Below are 18,261 nucleotides of genomic sequence, written 5' to 3'. Positions count from 1 at the left end.
CAAAACTACGCATACTCTTACCATACGATCCAGCAATCATGCTCCTTGGTATTTACCCAAAGGAACTAAAAGCTTATGTCTACACAAAAACATACACGTGGATGTTTTATAACACCTTTATTCGTAATTGCCCAAACTTGGAAGCAACCAAGATGTCCTTCAGTAGGTGAATGGATAAACCAACTGTGGAACATACAGAAAATGCACAGTGCTCATGGCTACAAAGAAATGAGCTATCAAATCATGAAAAGACGTGGAGGAACCTTAAATGCACATTCCAACTATATGATATTCTGGGAAAAGCAAAACCACAGAAACAGTAAAAAGATCAGTGGTTGCCAGGAGTGTGGGAGGGGGCTAACAGGCAGAGCCCAGAGGATTTTTAGGGCAGTGAAAACACTCTTCGTGGTACTATAATGGTGGATACATTTGTCCAAAACCATAGCATGTACAACACCAAGAGTGGACTGTAATGTACACTACAGGACTTTGAAGAATACGGACATGTCACTGTAGTCTCCCGGACTGTAACAGATGTACCACACTGTTGGGGGTGTACATGGGGAAGGCAGCTAAGCATGTGCGGGGTCCAGGGGTAAATGGGACACTTCCACACCTTCCTCTTAGTTTTGCTCTGAACCTGAAACTGCTCTTAAAAAATAAAATCTTCGGCTTCCCTGGTGGCGCAGTGGTTGAGAGTCCGCCTGCCGATGCAGGGGACACGGGTTCGTGCCCCGGTCCGGGAAGATCCCACATTTCGCGGAGTGGCTAGGCCTGTGAGCCATGGCCGCTAAGCCTGCGCGTCCAGAGCCTGTACTCCGCGACGGGAGAGGCCACGACAGTGAGAGGCCCGCGTACCGCAAAAAAAAAAAAAAAAAAAAAGTCAAGGAAACATATTCTTCTCTAGAGGCTCCTGAAACGGCACAGCCCTGCCGACGCTGTGATTTTTTAGCCCATTGAGACCCATGTAGACTTCTGACTTACAGAACTGTAAGATAAGAATAAATAATAAAGATGATAAATTTGTGCTGTTCTAAGCCACTAGGTTTGTGGTAATTTATTACAGCAGCAATAGAAAACTAATACAAAGACCAATCAATGAATTTCACTGGGCAGCAGAGACTTCCCACTACACCACCAGTTAACAACTGTATCAATTTTACAAGAAGAACAAAGTTTTCTAGCACTCTGAGAATTGCAAAATAAAGCTGAAAGTATATTCCAGGGAGTCTGGTTTCAATGGGGAAAGAAAAGTTAATGCAGAGAAAGCCTCCAAACTGAAATATGCTTGTTGCTTTTCCAAGACTCAACATTTTGAGGAAGAAATCTCACCGCTCGTTATCTCCAGGAATATGGTAACTGAAATAACTTTGCAAACAGACCTCAGAATTATTCAGCTCTGATCAAGAGGACGCGTCCTAAGAGAAAATCTTCCGTGATAAAACTGGAGAGGAGAATTCTTAGAATGCTAAGAGCATCAGGTTACGTCATCAGCAGCTAGGAAAGGTGGAATATAAAAAAGGATAAGAGACAGCCTCTGCAAAGTGACAGAAAGGATAACTTAAAACACTCAGGTGTTTGCTAAAATTTCAGGCTATTGCCAGCCAAGGTATCTCAGGTAATTAACATTGACTTAAATGACACCAAATCTTCTTAAGGTACCCACTATTTTAAGACATTTTCTCTTCATGCCTATCTGTTCGATGACATTAAAAAAGCTCATGAGAAAGATGCAAGAGTTCAGGGGAGACGTGTAATGTGACCCAGGAATGTGACCAAACAATTGGTCCAGCAATTAAGACTGACTGCTGGCCAGAGCATGGCGGAACTTACGATGAGGGAGAGGACGGCAAGGAGGCAACCCCTCCGCAGGCTGATTTTGGGGTTCTATTCTTGGCACCGATAGTGACTGGTCACGTGACACTGCACAATTCACTGCCCTTCCGAGGTTAGATGAGAGCTGCCCTGAAAACATTCTGCAACAGAGCTGCAGTTGTGGGTAAGCTCCACAGAGACACGCCAGCTGCCACCTTGAAGCTGCCTGGAGGACTCAGGAAGACTTTTTAACAGGGAAACTTCTACTAGAGACGAGTCTGGAGGAAGAAGCGTAACACATCGACACTTCAAAACTCACAAGTTGAGACCTGGTGCTGAGACCCAGAGGCAGGTATGGCCAATGGATGCTGGTGACAACCCTAGAGGAAGTAATCCAAGCTGGATACATAGGCAGGGCAGAGGATGCTCCTGTAAGGATCCTCTTCCAGCATGACTTTGTTCATATCTCTGCCACAGAAACCATCTTGCAATTCTTATAGCATGGAGTCCGTATGTACTTTAAAAAATAAAATAGATTATACCTGAAGTATTATCTCACGTGGGAATTTCTGTAGAGAAAATCTAGTAAAGAAGTACTTTTTGTACACATTTCCACTATAACATCAAAAACTATTGTTCTGCTGTAACATCTTTAGCCACATACATACATATATACATACATACAAATCTTGGAAGGCATCTTGATATTCAAAGTTTGTGGAAATGCCTCTAGTTAAGAATCATTCAGTTGGCACTTGTGCAATACACATGTATTAAGGGTCTATCACCTGCTAGGCACTGTGTAAGGCTCTAAGAGAATAAAGGCAATCTGTCATCTCCTCCAACAGTTATGTCCCACACACATGTCACTTCCTCTAACCCCAGGCTGCTCACAGCAAGAGCCAAGGGAGGATTTCTTAAAGAACATGCACTGGAGGGAAGAACCCAAAAGAATGGCTGCAAAATGGAACTCGGTGTTTGTGTTCTACTGTTGTTAGCATGTTACACTCAGGAATCATTCATTTTGATGGCTTCTCAGTGCAGTGCCTAAGAACTCAGCCCTAACGAAGAGTAAGGAAGCAGTGTCAGCTGCCACATGGACAGTGACACCTCTTGCTGGCCCAAGTGCCACAACCAGCCCCTAGAATCCCCAGGTGCTTTGATACTGGGCTTACTCTGTTTTATATCTCCAGGTTTCTCAAAGTCTGAGAGCACTTCATCAAGGTCAAAATCCAATGCTAAAGGGGATTTTTCTACCGGGCAGTTTTAAAACATCATTTTTGCACATATAAGGTTTCATATACTGCCATACTGAAAAACTGGGAATTCCGTAAATATCAAATAATACTTTCAAAGTAACATGTTTTGGCACACTCAGTCAAAATATAAAGAAGCCATCCAAAAGGACTGTGTAGATTTATACTCAAAGATATGAAAAGATATCAAAGACACTACTAAATAAAGCAGACCATAAAACATTATGTGTTTTGTGAAATAAAATATTTATACTAGGGTCTTCCCTGGTGGCGCAGTGGTTGAGAGTCCACCTGCCAATGCAGGGGACATGGGTTCGTGCCCCCGTCCGGGAAGATCCCACATGCCACGGAGCGGCTGGGCCCGTGAGCCATGGCCACTGAGCCAGTGCATCCGGAGCCTGTTGCTCCGCAACGGTGAGAGCCCCGCGTACCGCAAAAAATAAAAAAATAAAAAATAAAAATTTATACTATAACATTATTAACCTAAGTGTAGAAAAGAGTAGAAGAATATTTGTCAAGAGGCTAGTAATGATGTATCTCTGGGTAGTGAGATATGGAAGATTTTATTTCTTGTTCTTTTAATTTACTTTGATTTTCTAAATTTCTAAGATGACCATATATTGCTTGAAAATACAGAACTCTATACATTCCCTATTGCTGAAAGTATTTGCACTTGCTAACATCTGCTTGCTCCGCTGTCAGAAAGAAAATGACATTATCTCACAATGAATGGCTTTTAATTCTTCTATTTTGCTTCTCATGCATTACCAAATTTTTCTGAATACAAATCTTCCTTCCTTTAGCATGTTTACCAGCAGAAGGATTTTGTAAATGCAAAAGATCTACACCCTGCACTACCCTGTATCATCTCTACTTATACCATCTACCTATACCACACCACCAATAACACTGGATTAACATCAGAAGACCCAGTCTCCAGCCTAAGTGTACTATCTCTGTGACTGCAGGAAAGTTACTTAACATCCCTGATCTTGCTTTTTCACCTGTAAGCAGCAAACACAGGATGAAAGAAAAAAATTAAATCAGGCAAGTGATGTGACCGTGCTTTTAAAGTTGTAAGACACTACAAATGCTGACTGCTATTTTCATCATCCACTTTAGTATCTCCTCTAAAATAATATTTTCAGATATTCCTGTCATAATATTTAATGATGGGCATATCAGGAAACACTGTTAACAGAATACTTAGGTAAAATGTCAGTGAGAAGACAGGTAAATGTAACAATCTTAAAAATACATGGGTTTCTAATGGCGTTCAGAATGGAACCGAATAGAGCACGGCCACGGGGTCAAGTGGTAAACAGCAAGGACCAGCATGCTCAACAGACCCAGGTTCAAGACCCACCTCTGCTTCATCTGAGCTGGAAGGTATTGGACAAGTAACCCCCACGACTTTACGCCTTAGTCTCTCACCTGTGAGATGTCAGAAACAACAGTATCGACGTTGCAGAGGTTTTGTGATGATTAAACACGAAAAAGCATACACAGTGCTTATCGCTGTGCCTGGTCCCTTGTAGGAACCTCATCTTTCTGAAGGACCTCACTCACAATATAGCCAAGAAGTACAACAGTGACTCCAATTCTCAGAGGAAAGGAAATTACCGGAGGAGAACATTCCAAAAAATTAAATGCTAAGTATTTTTCATACTAAAGAACAGTATTTCTAATAACTTGGCACCTACATAATAATACACACCACTCTACTGAAAAACAAACATAGTCTTCTCAGGAATCATTTAAGTCTGATAAGGCCTGTACCAAAGACCACAGCCTGACACTGCCCCTGGATTCAATCCAACCATTACTCTTCGCAAAGCGTGGGTGTTGAAAAAAATAAACACTGGTTACTATGGGAACAAGTAATCCAAAGATAACATTCAGACACAAGGGCTCTCACCTTCCTTTAACTACCCATAGCTCTTCTTTTCATCCGTCTTCTTATGGCATTTATCACTTTCTACCTTGTGTTAGAGTCATTTGTGCAGGGTCTGATCTATCTGCCTACACAGTAAGCTCTTTGAGTGCAGAGACCCTGTCATATTCAACTTTGGATTTTCAACAAAGCCTTGCACAAAGAAAGCCATAAATAAGTAGTTTGTTGGGGGTGGGGGGGGGGAAGACCATGTACTGAAAAGCACTGCCACAATTGGTCACTATGACTACACTACTTAACCTTTGGGGGAAAATTTAATCAAGCCCCCCAACCACTTGACGAGAATTATGCAATTAACCTGATTTTACAGACTAGAGAATCATTTAAGAATTCTAATCCCTCCTGAATGACGGTAATGGAATTAGAATTCAGGCATACTAATGCTAAACAACATTGTTTTTAGCAGCTTCAGCCTTCTTTATGAAATTATAACTTACTAACTCTACAGTTTACCCATATCTAAGTTCACCTTTTAAAAGAGAAACTAAAATAATAAGTCAAAGTAAGTAATACTGTCATGCTAAAGGATTTTTGTAAAATAAATATCCTATTCCAGAGATCCTCTTCCCCCACAAAGAGGAAAACTATTTTGTTGGTCTAGGGTCTTTAATTGGCCCATCAAGGTCTAATGATATTCCTACATAATAACCAATTAAAGTCATTATTAGCAAATTGATGGGATAGACCAAAGCATCTATGTGTGATAACTGTTAACAGTTGCCTTCAGCGACACTAACTGCAATCCACCGGGCTGCACGGTCAAAGCGTGAACAGCACCCAACACAAAGGAATTAACAATTTAACTGATAAGTTTATCATTTTTCCAAATCACTGAGCCTGACTCTAAGAAAACATGTTTTATGCCAAATATGACTATTCTATTTTATGAAAAATATACTAATGACAAAATATTTGTGCAATGCCTAACTCAAACCAGAAACTGTAATAACATCTACAGACAGTTACATAAATTATGAGGTGGCTCACTTGGGAGCTGGTATTTTTCTCCTCAGACGTAGAGGATTTCCTTATCTTGTACCTAAATTTATGACACTCATTTTTTTCGACATTACCATACACACAATGGACAAGAGAATATTTGCAGAAAAGTACATACATGGAAAAAGAAAAAACTACATTTTAACTATGTTCAGCATTTAACATGGAGATGTAAGGTCTAATCCTTTTTCTCCAACCTTACATATAACAGATCAGTTTTAAAAGCAAGTTAAAGCAATATTATATTTTTGCAAAGAAGAAATTAGCCTTTGTCTCCTCAGTCTTTTGCCTATGATCACCAGAATGAGAAGTGGAGAAATAAATATACTACTTGTAGCTAAAATGTATTTGTCTTTTCTTTTTAGAAGGTGGCATTGTGAAAAGTATTTCCCAGTTTCCTACCTAGAGAATGAAGGTGAGGTTTACCCAGCATCTTGGAGAAGGAAGCCATATTCCTAGCAGGTAGGTCTATAAAATGCTATGTCAAAAAGAAAGTCAGAGTGACCTTTCCAAGAGATGGAGAAAGCAGCCATCCAAACAGCATTAGTTAACAACCGGTGAAATGCTGGCATGAAACGATGTCTACTCACTAGCCTGTGGAGCACGATACACATACATGTCACGCCCAGATAGTCTCAGGGGATAAGAAAGGCAGGTACACTGTTTCCCAACACCCAATAGCCACGTGTTGTCTAGACCAGTGACCCACAAGGACAGAGTGAGGGTATATTTGTGTGTGTGTGTATATGCATATGTTTGCGTATGTATATAAATATGTCTATATATGTACCATATACATATGTCAGAATCTTGTGGTCTAGATGGAAATGAATGAAAAGGGTACAAAACAGCACATGGATTTCCTAAATCTGATCAACACTGGCCGGAACAACCTTCCAGCTTCCTCTCACACAGGGTGGTACAAGTGATCCAGAGTTAGGTTTCAAATGGGGACTGGGGTGTGAAGAAATTGTATGGCAGGGACCAACACCAGATGGCAGATTTTGATACTCAATGAGCATGTAACGTTGAAGGTTCTAAGAGAGGCTGGACCTATGAGGGGGTGCTGGTGGTAAAAGAAGAGGCCAGGAGACTGCCACCCCGCACACAAGAGACCACTGAGGGCAACTCTATGACCTGTATTTGTTCAGGATTTAAAAAGTGACTCAAGCTGGGGCCTGTGAGGGTGTGCCCATACAACCCTCTAGGAATGTTTTTAAATGCTGTGTTTCCATTTAGATGATGATCACACTCACACGCACTTATATTCTGGGACATCAGGATAATGTCCATTTCAGGGAACAAGCTACTAGTTCACTTTAAATTCACAATCCCTAACCTCAAGTGATCACCGGTGAAGCCTGTTCATCCTATCACATCTCCCTGGTGAATTGACTCTCCAGCTCTCCTACACAATTATCTCCTCATTCCTCCAACCTTGAACATCTTTTCCTTCCTCACTCTCAATGATGATATTCCTTACCTTACTGAGAGAAGAGAATGAACAGAAGAAGACTTCCACAAGCCCATACCCCAAATCACCAAGCTCCCTGCACCTCTGCCTGCTCTTCCATCACTGCAGCTGCAATGTCAAACAGACATCTATCCACTCTCCTGTCTAAGGCACATTCCACATGGATACCTGGGCATCATCCCTTCCCACCCATCTGAGGACATCAGACTTACAAACGTCCCGTCTTTCATTCCATTTTCCTTCTCTATTGGATCATTTCCAATACACAATACTTAAAAAACAAACCCTCCCTTCATCCCATATTCTCATTGAGCTAACACCCCATTTCTCTGCTCCTCCTGTACAGCAAATTTCTAGCAAGAGTTATCCATACTAACAAGTCATCTATCTTTGTTACATTGTGCTTTCTCTCACCACTCTGTCCTGAACCCAGTTCTATCAGGCATTTATCCCCACCACTCCACTAAAATAACTCTTGCCAAGGTCAAGAATGGTTAAGAATGTATTGATATTTTGCCAAACACAATGGCGAATTCCCAGTTCCCATTGTACTTGATCTACTGATAACAACTGATGCAGCTTTTCACTCCTCCTTTCTTGAGACTTCCTCTGTTTGACTTACAGGACCACCGTATGCACCAGTTCTCAAATTTCTCTCTCTAGCCCAGAAATATATCTCCTTTGAAATCTAGGCTCGTGTACCTGAATGCCTACTTGACATCATGAGATAGATTTCCACTAGACAACTCAAACTGAACTTGTCCAAAACTGAATTCTTGATTCTGCCCAAACCTGCGACTCTAACTGCCCTCCTCATCTCAGAAGACGGCAACTCCATTCATCTGTATTTTCAGGCCCAAACCTTTTAAGTCCTCTCTCCTCCATCCAGAATCTGATAATCGCTCACCACCTCCATTACTTCCCTCCCTGGTCCAGGTCACATCATCATTTTTTGCACCAGGGCAATAGCCAGCCAATGGGCCCTCTGCTTCCACCCTGAATGGTCTCTTTATGGCCTAGTCTCCATGTTGTAACTCTTCTGCTCACAAACCTTCCACCACTGTTTCCCATCCACAAACAGTGAAATCCAAGGTCTTCACCACAGGCTATATGGCCCTACGTGATTCAGCCCCTGCTAACCTTCAGACCTCACCTCCCACCACCACTCTGGCCATACTAGTTCCCTGGCTGTTTCTATAACTACTTAGAACATCCTTCCTGCTCAGAATATTTGCAATCACTGTTTGCTCTGCCTAGAACTTTCTTCCTCCAAGCAACCTCATGGCTGGGTTCCTCACTTCTGTCAGGGGTCTGCTCAACTATCCCTTTAACTAGAGAGCCCTTTTATGGTATGTAGAATTCTATGATGGCTTCCAACCTTCCTGTCCCCTGGTGTACATGCCCTACATAATCCTCTGCCCTGAGTGTGACCCGGACCTTTAAATATGATGGGCTGTCACTCCTGTGATTATGTTTTATGACAAAGGTGCAGGGATTTTGCACATGTAATTCAAGTTCCAAATCAGTTGATTTCGACTTAATCAAAAGGGAGATTATTCTAGATGACACTGGCTTAATTAGGTGAAAAACCTTTAACAGAGGGACTGGGCCCTTGGAGTGCAGGGAAAATGTTCTCCAACTGCCCCTGAAAAAAGCAAAGTCAGGCTGTGAACTGTCTGGAGTGGGATGGCCTGTAGGAGCTGAAGATCTCAATCCACAACTGCAAGGAACTGAATTCTGGCCTCGCCCAAATGAGCCTGAAAGAAGACCTCAAGCTCCAGGTGAGCAGGTCTTAACTGCAGCCTGGTGAGCCGCAGCAGAGGACCCAAGTAGGCCGAGTCCAGACTTCTGACCTACAGAAGCTATGAGATAATAAATGGATGGTACTTTAAGCCACGACATTTGTGGTAACTTGTTACATAGCAATAGAAAACTAACACGCCTTCCTTAACACAGAACAGCACCCTCAGACTTTCTAGCCTCTTGATGAAGCTTTTCCTTCAGAGAACCTGATACATCGTATCAGTAATGCTCATATTTGAATTGCTCCTCTCCCTACCTCTAGAATGTAAGCTCCTGGAGGGCAAGAAATTTGTCTTTTGTTTTTTTCCCTTATTGCGTCACAGGGCCTAGAACAGTGCCATGCACAAGGTAGGTGCTTGATAAATATCTATAGGATGAATGAGAGTAGCTGCTGCTTACGTTTATATCAGCAGAGAGTGATCCCCAAAACTTAATAGCTTTTAACTGTTAACTTTCAAAGGCTATTTCTCAAATTAAAGTACAGTTGACCTGCAAACAACAGGGATTTGAACTGTGCAGGCCCGCTTATATGTGGATTTTTTTTTCAATACATACATACCACAGGACTACACTGCCCACAGCTGGTTAAATCTGTAGATGTGGAACTGTGTATACAGAGGGCCAGCTGTAAAGTTATAAGCAGATTTTCAACTTCGCTGGGGGTCAGTGTTCCTAACCCCTGCACTGTTCACAACTGAACAAGGATTGCCCTTAAAGGGGTCCAGCAACATACTGAGAGATTCATGAGTTCTCAAATGTAAAAAACGCGAATTGAAATAAATACCTTGTAACCACTGAACAACAAAAAAGATGCATATAAGCAATTAGGCATAAACATGTGTTTGCTAAAAATAAGTTATACTAAAATCCACTTCCATTTTTTGAAAATATCATTGATATGTCTTAATTTCAGAAATACTTTTAATGGATCCTGTTATGACAGCCTTTTGAATAGTCAGTTAAATGTTGACTAAAAGGCAGTAGAGTCAATAGGATTTGTTTTTGATTGAGCAACTATACCAAAAAATACTAATTATTGAAAGGCATTCAGAAAGTGAGCAGTTTCTAACAGATGCCAGAAGGTTCTGTCCTACTTGAACTGTTGAACACGATAATCAATGTTCTGGATAAAGGTGCAAAAGACAGGGTCATCAAATTGACAAGGGATGTATATACAAACATTGTAATTAATATAACACATTGACAGTCAGGAGTGAAATGTACGGTGGGCGAGCAATGAGTCAAAACCACCAGGTCCACTCTTATAGTGACAAATGCTAAGATGTGCACAGAGTTTTAAAACATAAGTTGCAGTTCAGAGTCAGCCTTGGTAGCCCTTCAAATGGAAAAAACACAATCAGAGGTTTTTGTTTGACTGTTGGGTCATGCTAAATTCATCACCAAAGTACACAGGTATTTCAAAAGGCAATGAAAACTTGGACTGATTTAGGAGAAATTTATAAATTTCTCTATTTAGGAGAAATACAGTGTGAACTGCAAAAAATCACATGATCTAACTACTGTATTCTAGCCTGTTCAGATCACATCTGGAGACCTACATTTAAATATGGGTGCTCCATTTAAAAGGGACAAGGTTAAACTGGAAAATAATACCATGAAAAGAGTTCTGAAGTTGAAGAGGTCTTAGAGTAAACAACGTTAAACAAATTCCTCTCCTGCAGAACTTCTTAGAACCTTTAATGTTAATGTTCCTTGTGATTTCCAAAAAAAGGTGTATGTGTGTGTGTGTGTATGTGTAATAGATGGATACTACTTGTTGTTTCTTAACTTATTTGAACATGGAACTCTTTCTTCATGGAGAATCTTTTAAGACTAGTGACCCAAGCCACGAACTCAGGAAAAACCACCACCTAAGCCCATGAGGAAAAGGGTAACAAAAGCAGATACAGACTAAAAGTCAATAGGAGTAAACAAGGATGATTGTGAGGGGGATATAGAACTATATTGTGAGAAGCAAGGCTAAAGTTACTTTTGCTGTTTTGCCTAGGAAAGGAGAAGAGCAAGCCTGGCAAACAACAAATGGCTCTCAGAAAAATGAGAGAATGCAACTGTTTTATATTGTCCCAGTACCTAGAGCAAAACAATATTTGGAAATAAGGTTCAAAGTATGCATTTTAACACTCTTCAGGAGACTTATCCAGAGAACCTGATATGTGCTCTAAGGGTCAGAATTTGAGCCCAGAATAGGAAGGTCAGCTAAATCTTCAAGAGGACATAGCAATGAAAGCTTTTCAGTATCACAGAGGTGATCACAGAAAAAGAGTGAACTGAAGTATGCACGGGGACTGGGTAGATACCCAGCAGGGGCACTGAAGAAAAGACTCCTGCATATGTCAAGTAGGAGGTTGGATGACTGGGCTCTAAAGGTGACTTCCAACACTGCATGCTCAGCGGGCTAGCCTGTAACCTCCGTAGTCTCGCTCACCCTTGCGTCTCAAAGACAAACACTGAGCCCCGCACAGAATTGCTTTCTCAGAAATATCGGTGAATATTTATAAGTGAATAAATGAACAAATGAAAAATAAAAGGAGTACCTGTTTCCAAAGTCAAACGAAAAGGGAAAGGGCTATTTCATTCTCTGGAGACTGCTAGATACACTGTGAATCACAAGCAAGGTTACTCTCAAATAGAAGGAGAATAGTCTTGTAATGATTTCACATCTTGACTTAGAAATCAACTCTGAATTAAACTGCACCAAGGGTTGCGGTGAGGTTCCCACGGTAAGTATGGGAAAATGCACTGCAGATTATGAATGACCATCAGGAGGAAGGGGCAATTATGGCGAAGATAATCTACCCTGACAGATTATGATAATTCAGAGGGCTGGAAACTAACCTTGAAAATGAATCCACCTTTTATAGCCATGGCTCTGAAAAAGGCCCATTAGCCATGTGTTCTATTTGTTTAATTGTCAAAGGAGAACATATTGTAAAATGCCTTCAAAAATGTGACAGGGAACTCTACTCAGTGCTCTGTGGTGACCTCAATGGGAAGGAAATCCAAAAAAGAGGGGATATATGTATACGTATAGCTGATTCACTTTGCTGTACAGTAGAAACTAACACAACATTGTAAAGCAACTACTCCAATAGAAATCTTTTTAAAAAAATGTGACCGTGATTGACCTGGTAAGTTCAGCTATTTACAATTAAGTTCAAGCAAATTTCTTTTGTCTTGAGATTCCAAATTCTTAACAAAGAATGCACATTCAATTGACCTTATTTTTAAAAATCCTTGAAATAGAAAGCTTTCATTCACTAGATACAAAGACTAGACTGTCAGGCACCATATTTGTATCCATTTCCTGGAAGACTAAGGGTTCTTTCATAATATATCTATCATTTCAACACAGTGGCTGATCAAACCTGTCACTGAAGAATGTTCTGAACAGGCAACTTGTCGTACAAGCATGGTTTATTTCTGTCAGAGACTGACTGCTGAAGTGAGAAAGAAACTCATTAAAAATCTCTTACTGTGATCTAACGTAAAAAAAGAAAAGAAAAAAAAGAGAAAGAAAAACCCAAGGAAGAAAAGGCAAGGAAAAAAAAACTTAATGAAGGGTACACTGAGCCTGCGAATACACTCACATGGTGCTTTTCTTTCTTATTCTTCTTGGGGAAGCAACTAGAAGAGAGCAATTAGTCCTGGGAATACAGCACCCACAGGCTATTTGGGGAGATCAAACAAGGTAACAATTTTATTTTATGCTAATATTATGAAAAGCTACGGAAGGAGATCAGAATATTGTACTATACGTAGGGAAAGTGATGCAAAATAAACAATATTATTTACCTTAATCTTAAAACTAGGTTCACGGCACAAGAAGCTTCTCTGTAGTCTTCACTAGCATTGAGTAAGCCCTTTAAAAACAAAACAGCAAACTGTTATAAACTCGGGAAATACATGCATAAAATCATGATAGCCCTTGACTCATAGAGCCCTTTCTTCCTGGAAATTTCAAATCTAGCTCTTTACACATGCAGGTCTTATTCGTCCATATAAGACCTCTGTGTGAACACTAGAATGGTGTCTACTTCCCATCACAACTGTGGATTCAAATGTTTCATACAGAAAGCCTCAGTAGGAGGACGGGCCCTAGGAACAACTGGTATAAGCAGCAGTTAAGTCCAAAGGAAAGCCATCTAGAGGGGAACCTTGCAACCCGAGCCGTGGACTGTACCGACTGGGCCTGGGTGACGCACAAAGGTTGTGCACTTTAAACCTCATGATGCAGAGGATGGAGGAACCTAGTAGGTGAGGCCACAGTTTACCTTTCTCGCCTTTCTCCCCTAGAGTCTATTTCCTTGAACACAGATCATCAGTTATGACTGCCTCTGCTACACAGCCTCTCCCTACTCCTACCAATTCCTGGACATGAGCCATTCCTACTGGAGTAGAAAAATAACGGATTTTAGGTCAGGACTTGGCTCTGCCGCTGACCAGCTATGCGACTGTGGGCGAGTCATTCTCCGGACTCGTTTTCTCATTTACAAAACGGGGATAATACCTGCCTCAAAAGTTTCCTGGGAGAACAAAATAATGTATATGAAAATGAGTCAAACTATACCATGTTACTTACTACTAGGTATCCTTATCCCTTTTCCTGTTTCCTTTACTCTTTGCCTCGTGACCTGTTGTTATCCCTACCTTTCCTTTTATCATTCAACCAATCCCTACAGTTTACTTCAAGGTGTTTTACTGAGTTGCCCAATACAATGTAAAGGCTCTGCCTCTAAGAAGTTGTGCAACCTCGGCTGAGCCACTTCACCTCTGCAAATCTTTGCTTCCTCAGGTATAAAAGATAAGGGTCAAGGACTAGATGTCTAACCTGCAATCATGAAATCCCATCACTCTCCCTCCTCTGCATACAGCTGTTTCATAAAATACAGATCAGGTAGAACAGAAATACATTTAAATGGAATATGCAGCTTTGGAGGGAAGATGTGATCCTCCGGCTGGTGATACTTTAAAGTATAACCACTTTGAGAGCTGAAGGGCTTGCCTATTAATTACACAGCAAAACCAGAACGGGGGCCTGCACTCTGGTTCTATGTCCACAGCCCCTGCCCTGGATAGCTCAGCATCCTTCATCAGCACCCGACACAACTCGTGGCACACGTGTTCTGTCATATAACTTTTAATATGAATTCATTCACAGCCACTGGACTATTATTTTTACAAGGTGAGTTGTAGAGATAAATTGGCCCATAAAATTCAGTGATAAAAGAATTATAAAAACAGTTTAGAAATCCAATCAGGAGCAAAAAAGAAAAGTATCAATTAATTATAATGTTTTGTGGCTGGAATCTAGCAGAATGGTGAGTCATTTTCTTTCCTTTTCTCATTTCACACAGTACCAGCAATTTCAAAAGCAGTCTGGTAATCAATTCTTGCTCTTGAACCTATCATTTAAAGGTTGGAGGCCCTGAAAATCACAGTCAATAGTGACAGTCCTCTCTTCTCCATACTTATTAAAAAAGTGTCTACAAGCCCCTGCTTTGGAAGCACCACCCTGATATTGCCTATCTTTCTAAAATGTCAGGTTTTGTTAAAAGAAAAAAGAAAATCTGTCTACAACGTAAATGACAGGCAGAGAAACGTACCTGAGGGTCCTGCACAGACAGGGACTGTATCTGCTTGGGTATGCTGCTGGCGTTCACTGCGATCTGTTAACAGAGCCACCGTTACAGCACGTAAGAACACCAAAATAAGACGTTAAGCTCAGTGTGGTTACAGTAAGTCTCAGTTATCAGAGACAAAAATCTTAAATAATTTAAGTAATTTTAAAGCACCATCTCCCAGAGTGTGGTCCTTTGACTACTTGCATTGGGATCACCTACGACACACGTTAAAGATTCCGGGGCACCATCCAGCCTACGATTCAGAATTTCATGGAGACAGAAGAGAATCTGTATCTTTAATAAGTGCCTCAGGTGATCCTTAAGCTTTTAGAGAACCACCAAGCTAAAGTGAAAAGGCAGGGACTATTTGATATTTTAAACCTGATAACAGAAAGATGCCCAACGACCATTTTTTTCTTGTCACACAACTTCATCGCAAGTTAAGGGCCCCCTAATGAAAGGATGTTAGGATTAGCACAACCTGCCCCTTTAATCATTACTTTGAACAATTTATTCACAGCACTGGATTTCAAAAATATGTAAGGGTAGCTGGATTTTTAAAACACATTTTCCCCAAAAGAAAAGCTAGAGTAATAGGTTATATTTTTCTCTCCAAGCTGGAAACCTGACCCTCATGTGATACCCAAAATATTTCTGCCTCAATCCCTACTTTTGTGAACTCTGCCCTGGAACAAAACTTGAAAGGCAAACTAAAAGAGAAACAACACTGACAAAGAATGAAAAATATATATTATTCCCTAAACTTACTATCGATTCTAAAATTATCAGAAGTCATCAGAAATTCTTTGTGGCAAGAGTTTTCTAAAGTTTAAGAGCGTAAAATTCTTACTCTCTCTGCTTCCGCGAAAATAACTGTTAGTAATGAAGAAATAAGGGGAAGTATACCCACATCTGCAGTTTCCTTTGAACTGCATCCAAAAACAAAGATAGACCGACAGATGAATAGATGGCTGTGCATGAGGTGAAGTATAGTAATGGCAGAATCCAGGTGATTGCTGGGTGGACGTTCACTATAAAATGTTTTTAATGTTGCAATATTTTGGAAGTTTTTCATATTAAAATGTTGGGGGGCAATGATTATGTTAGAAGAACAAACAACCTGTGTTCATTAACCAGCCAGAGGGCCTTGGTCTATCCCAAATGATCTCTTGTAAAGAATTTTTCAGACTGATTCCACAACCTTTTTTTGTTTTTAAACTTAAATTTTTTTTTAATTTTTTATTGACGTATAGTTGATTTACAATGTTGTGTTAGTTTCTGGTGTACAGCAAAGTGAGTCAGTTATACATATATACATTTTTTCATATTCTTTTCCATTATGGTTTATTACAAGATATTGAATATAGTTCCCTGTGCTACACAGCAGCACCTCGTTGTTTACCTATTTTATATATAGTAGTGTGTATCTGCTAATCCCGAACTCCTCATTTATACCCCCCTTTCCCCTTTGGTAACCGTAAATATGTTTTCTATGTCTGTAAGTCTGTTTCCGTTTTGTTAATAAGTTCATTCTTAATTAAGGTTTGAGATACTACCAAAAGCCACATCACATCACCTACAGAATATCCTACCTTTAGTCAAAGAAGGTTTGTAATATGGAAAATTCTTAATGGCATTTACCAGAGGTGACAACTTCTCTTTCCCCTGGGGAGGCCCATCTCATGCCCTGTCCCTTACTCCCGGACAGTTAGGGGCACAGAGAGCTATTACCGTGCAACCTCACTGTGTAGATGTAACCCTGCACGTGATGAAGGAACCAGTCTCCGGCTCCCACTGGGGCAGGAAATGTGCAGAGATGCACAGGAGTGCTGGAAAGGGAGGTTCCCTGCACAAAACATCTTCCTTGACAACCAACTGTAGCCTGCCAAATTTCACCATTATGGACCCCATTCTACCAGTTTAGGGCATGACTTCTGGGCATGCATTTTTAAATGTAAAAACTTACAAGAAACCTAACACATTAAGCAGCTGTCATTCATTAACAGTATAATATAAATTTGTCTATTGGGATTTTTTTTAAATTTTAAACAGTTTGCTATTAAGAAGGATACTTGAGAGAATGGGTGTTTTGATAGCAGGGGAAGAGAAGAATAACAGACTAATGTTGGACACGGCCCTGGAGACAGGCCTCTGGGACTGAGTGAAAGAGGAAAGCACCTTGGAATAGAGACAAAAAAGGGACAACATCCACTTTCTAATTTTTCATAGTGCTCTATCTAATCTTCTCATTTTCTCTTTTTAAAAATACTGCAGCTAAATGCACCGTGTTATCCTGGATTAGATCCTGGGACAGAAAAAGGATGTTAGTGGACAAACTAATGAAATACAAATACAATCTGAGATGTAGCGGATAGTAATGGAGCACTGATGGTTTTTAGTTGTGACAAACACGTCAGGGCTACGAAAGAAATTAACGGTAAAAGAGCATGGATGAAGAATGTACGGGAACCCTACAGAGTACACTATCTTTGCAAATTTTCTGTGAACCTAAAATTACTCCAAAACAAAAGGTTTATTTTCAGAATTACAGGAGATTCTAATTTTAACAACAACGAGTTGGAAAGCCAGTCACCTGTAATAAGAACACCTTTTAGAAAGTGACATCATAAAAGCATCAAGCAAAAGCCGTCTGTGATCCAGTACAATCAATTTGGAGGGAGAACTCAAATCTTTGCCTCCAACTACAAATGGGTATAAGACAACATGAGAGCTGACAGGCGTCTGGAAAACACAATGTCATCAGAAATAATTTCAAAAAGCTAAAGGCAGTTTTAACAATCATCCAGCAATAGCAGTGAGTAACATAAGCAATGAATTTAGCTTTCACACTGTGTCTAAGCTCTGGTAAAATTCACTCAACCTAAATCCACACCAAATGGATTTTCTCCTCAGAACAAAGTATCAGAGTTGGGAAACAATTAACCTAGCCTAGACGTACAACAAAATTCTTCAATATACCTGTCATGGGCCCTACAGGGCTTCTGTCATCAAACCTTCCCACCCGGCACCATTACACTTGATTAAATAAGGACAACTTTTCCAAGGGATTTCTGAAATGTCTTAGTCGTTTTGTTTTTTTGTTTGCTTGTTTGGGGTTTTTTTTTTAGACTTCTGATAGGCAGATATTTAAAACAAATCTTCAGGTATCTGCAGCACTCAATCTTCCTGGATTCCAGTCTGGGCTTTTGGATTCAGAGCGACTAGTGCGGCTTTCCTAGTCAGTGGGTCCTTCATCCTAGTCACGTATCAGAATCACATGAACAGATTTTTTAAAAATCAGAGTTGCCTTGGACATCA

General features: G+C 40.5%; 1 protein-coding gene across 3 annotated transcripts in view; it reads right to left on the bottom strand.

Moving 5' to 3' along the window:
- The window catches only part of STK39 (serine/threonine kinase 39), a 301,230-nt gene that overhangs the window by 100,807 nt on the left and 182,162 nt on the right, over positions 1-18,261 (bottom strand). For all 3 annotated transcript variants that reach the window (XM_060152718.1, XM_060152717.1, XM_060152716.1), the window contains 2 exons: positions 14,926-14,988; positions 13,115-13,182 (listed from right to left, as the gene is read on the bottom strand). In XM_060152718.1, coding sequence (XP_060008701.1) covers positions 13,115-13,182; positions 14,926-14,988 — 131 coding nt within the window. The remainder of the gene's footprint in view (positions 1-13,114; positions 13,183-14,925; positions 14,989-18,261) is intronic.

Source organism: Lagenorhynchus albirostris, chromosome 6, assembly GCF_949774975.1.
Source record: "Lagenorhynchus albirostris chromosome 6, mLagAlb1.1, whole genome shotgun sequence".
NCBI lineage: Eukaryota > Metazoa > Chordata > Mammalia > Artiodactyla > Delphinidae > Lagenorhynchus > Lagenorhynchus albirostris.
The sequence above is the reverse complement of the archived record's forward strand: the minus strand, read 5'-3'. Positions and strand labels throughout refer to the sequence as shown.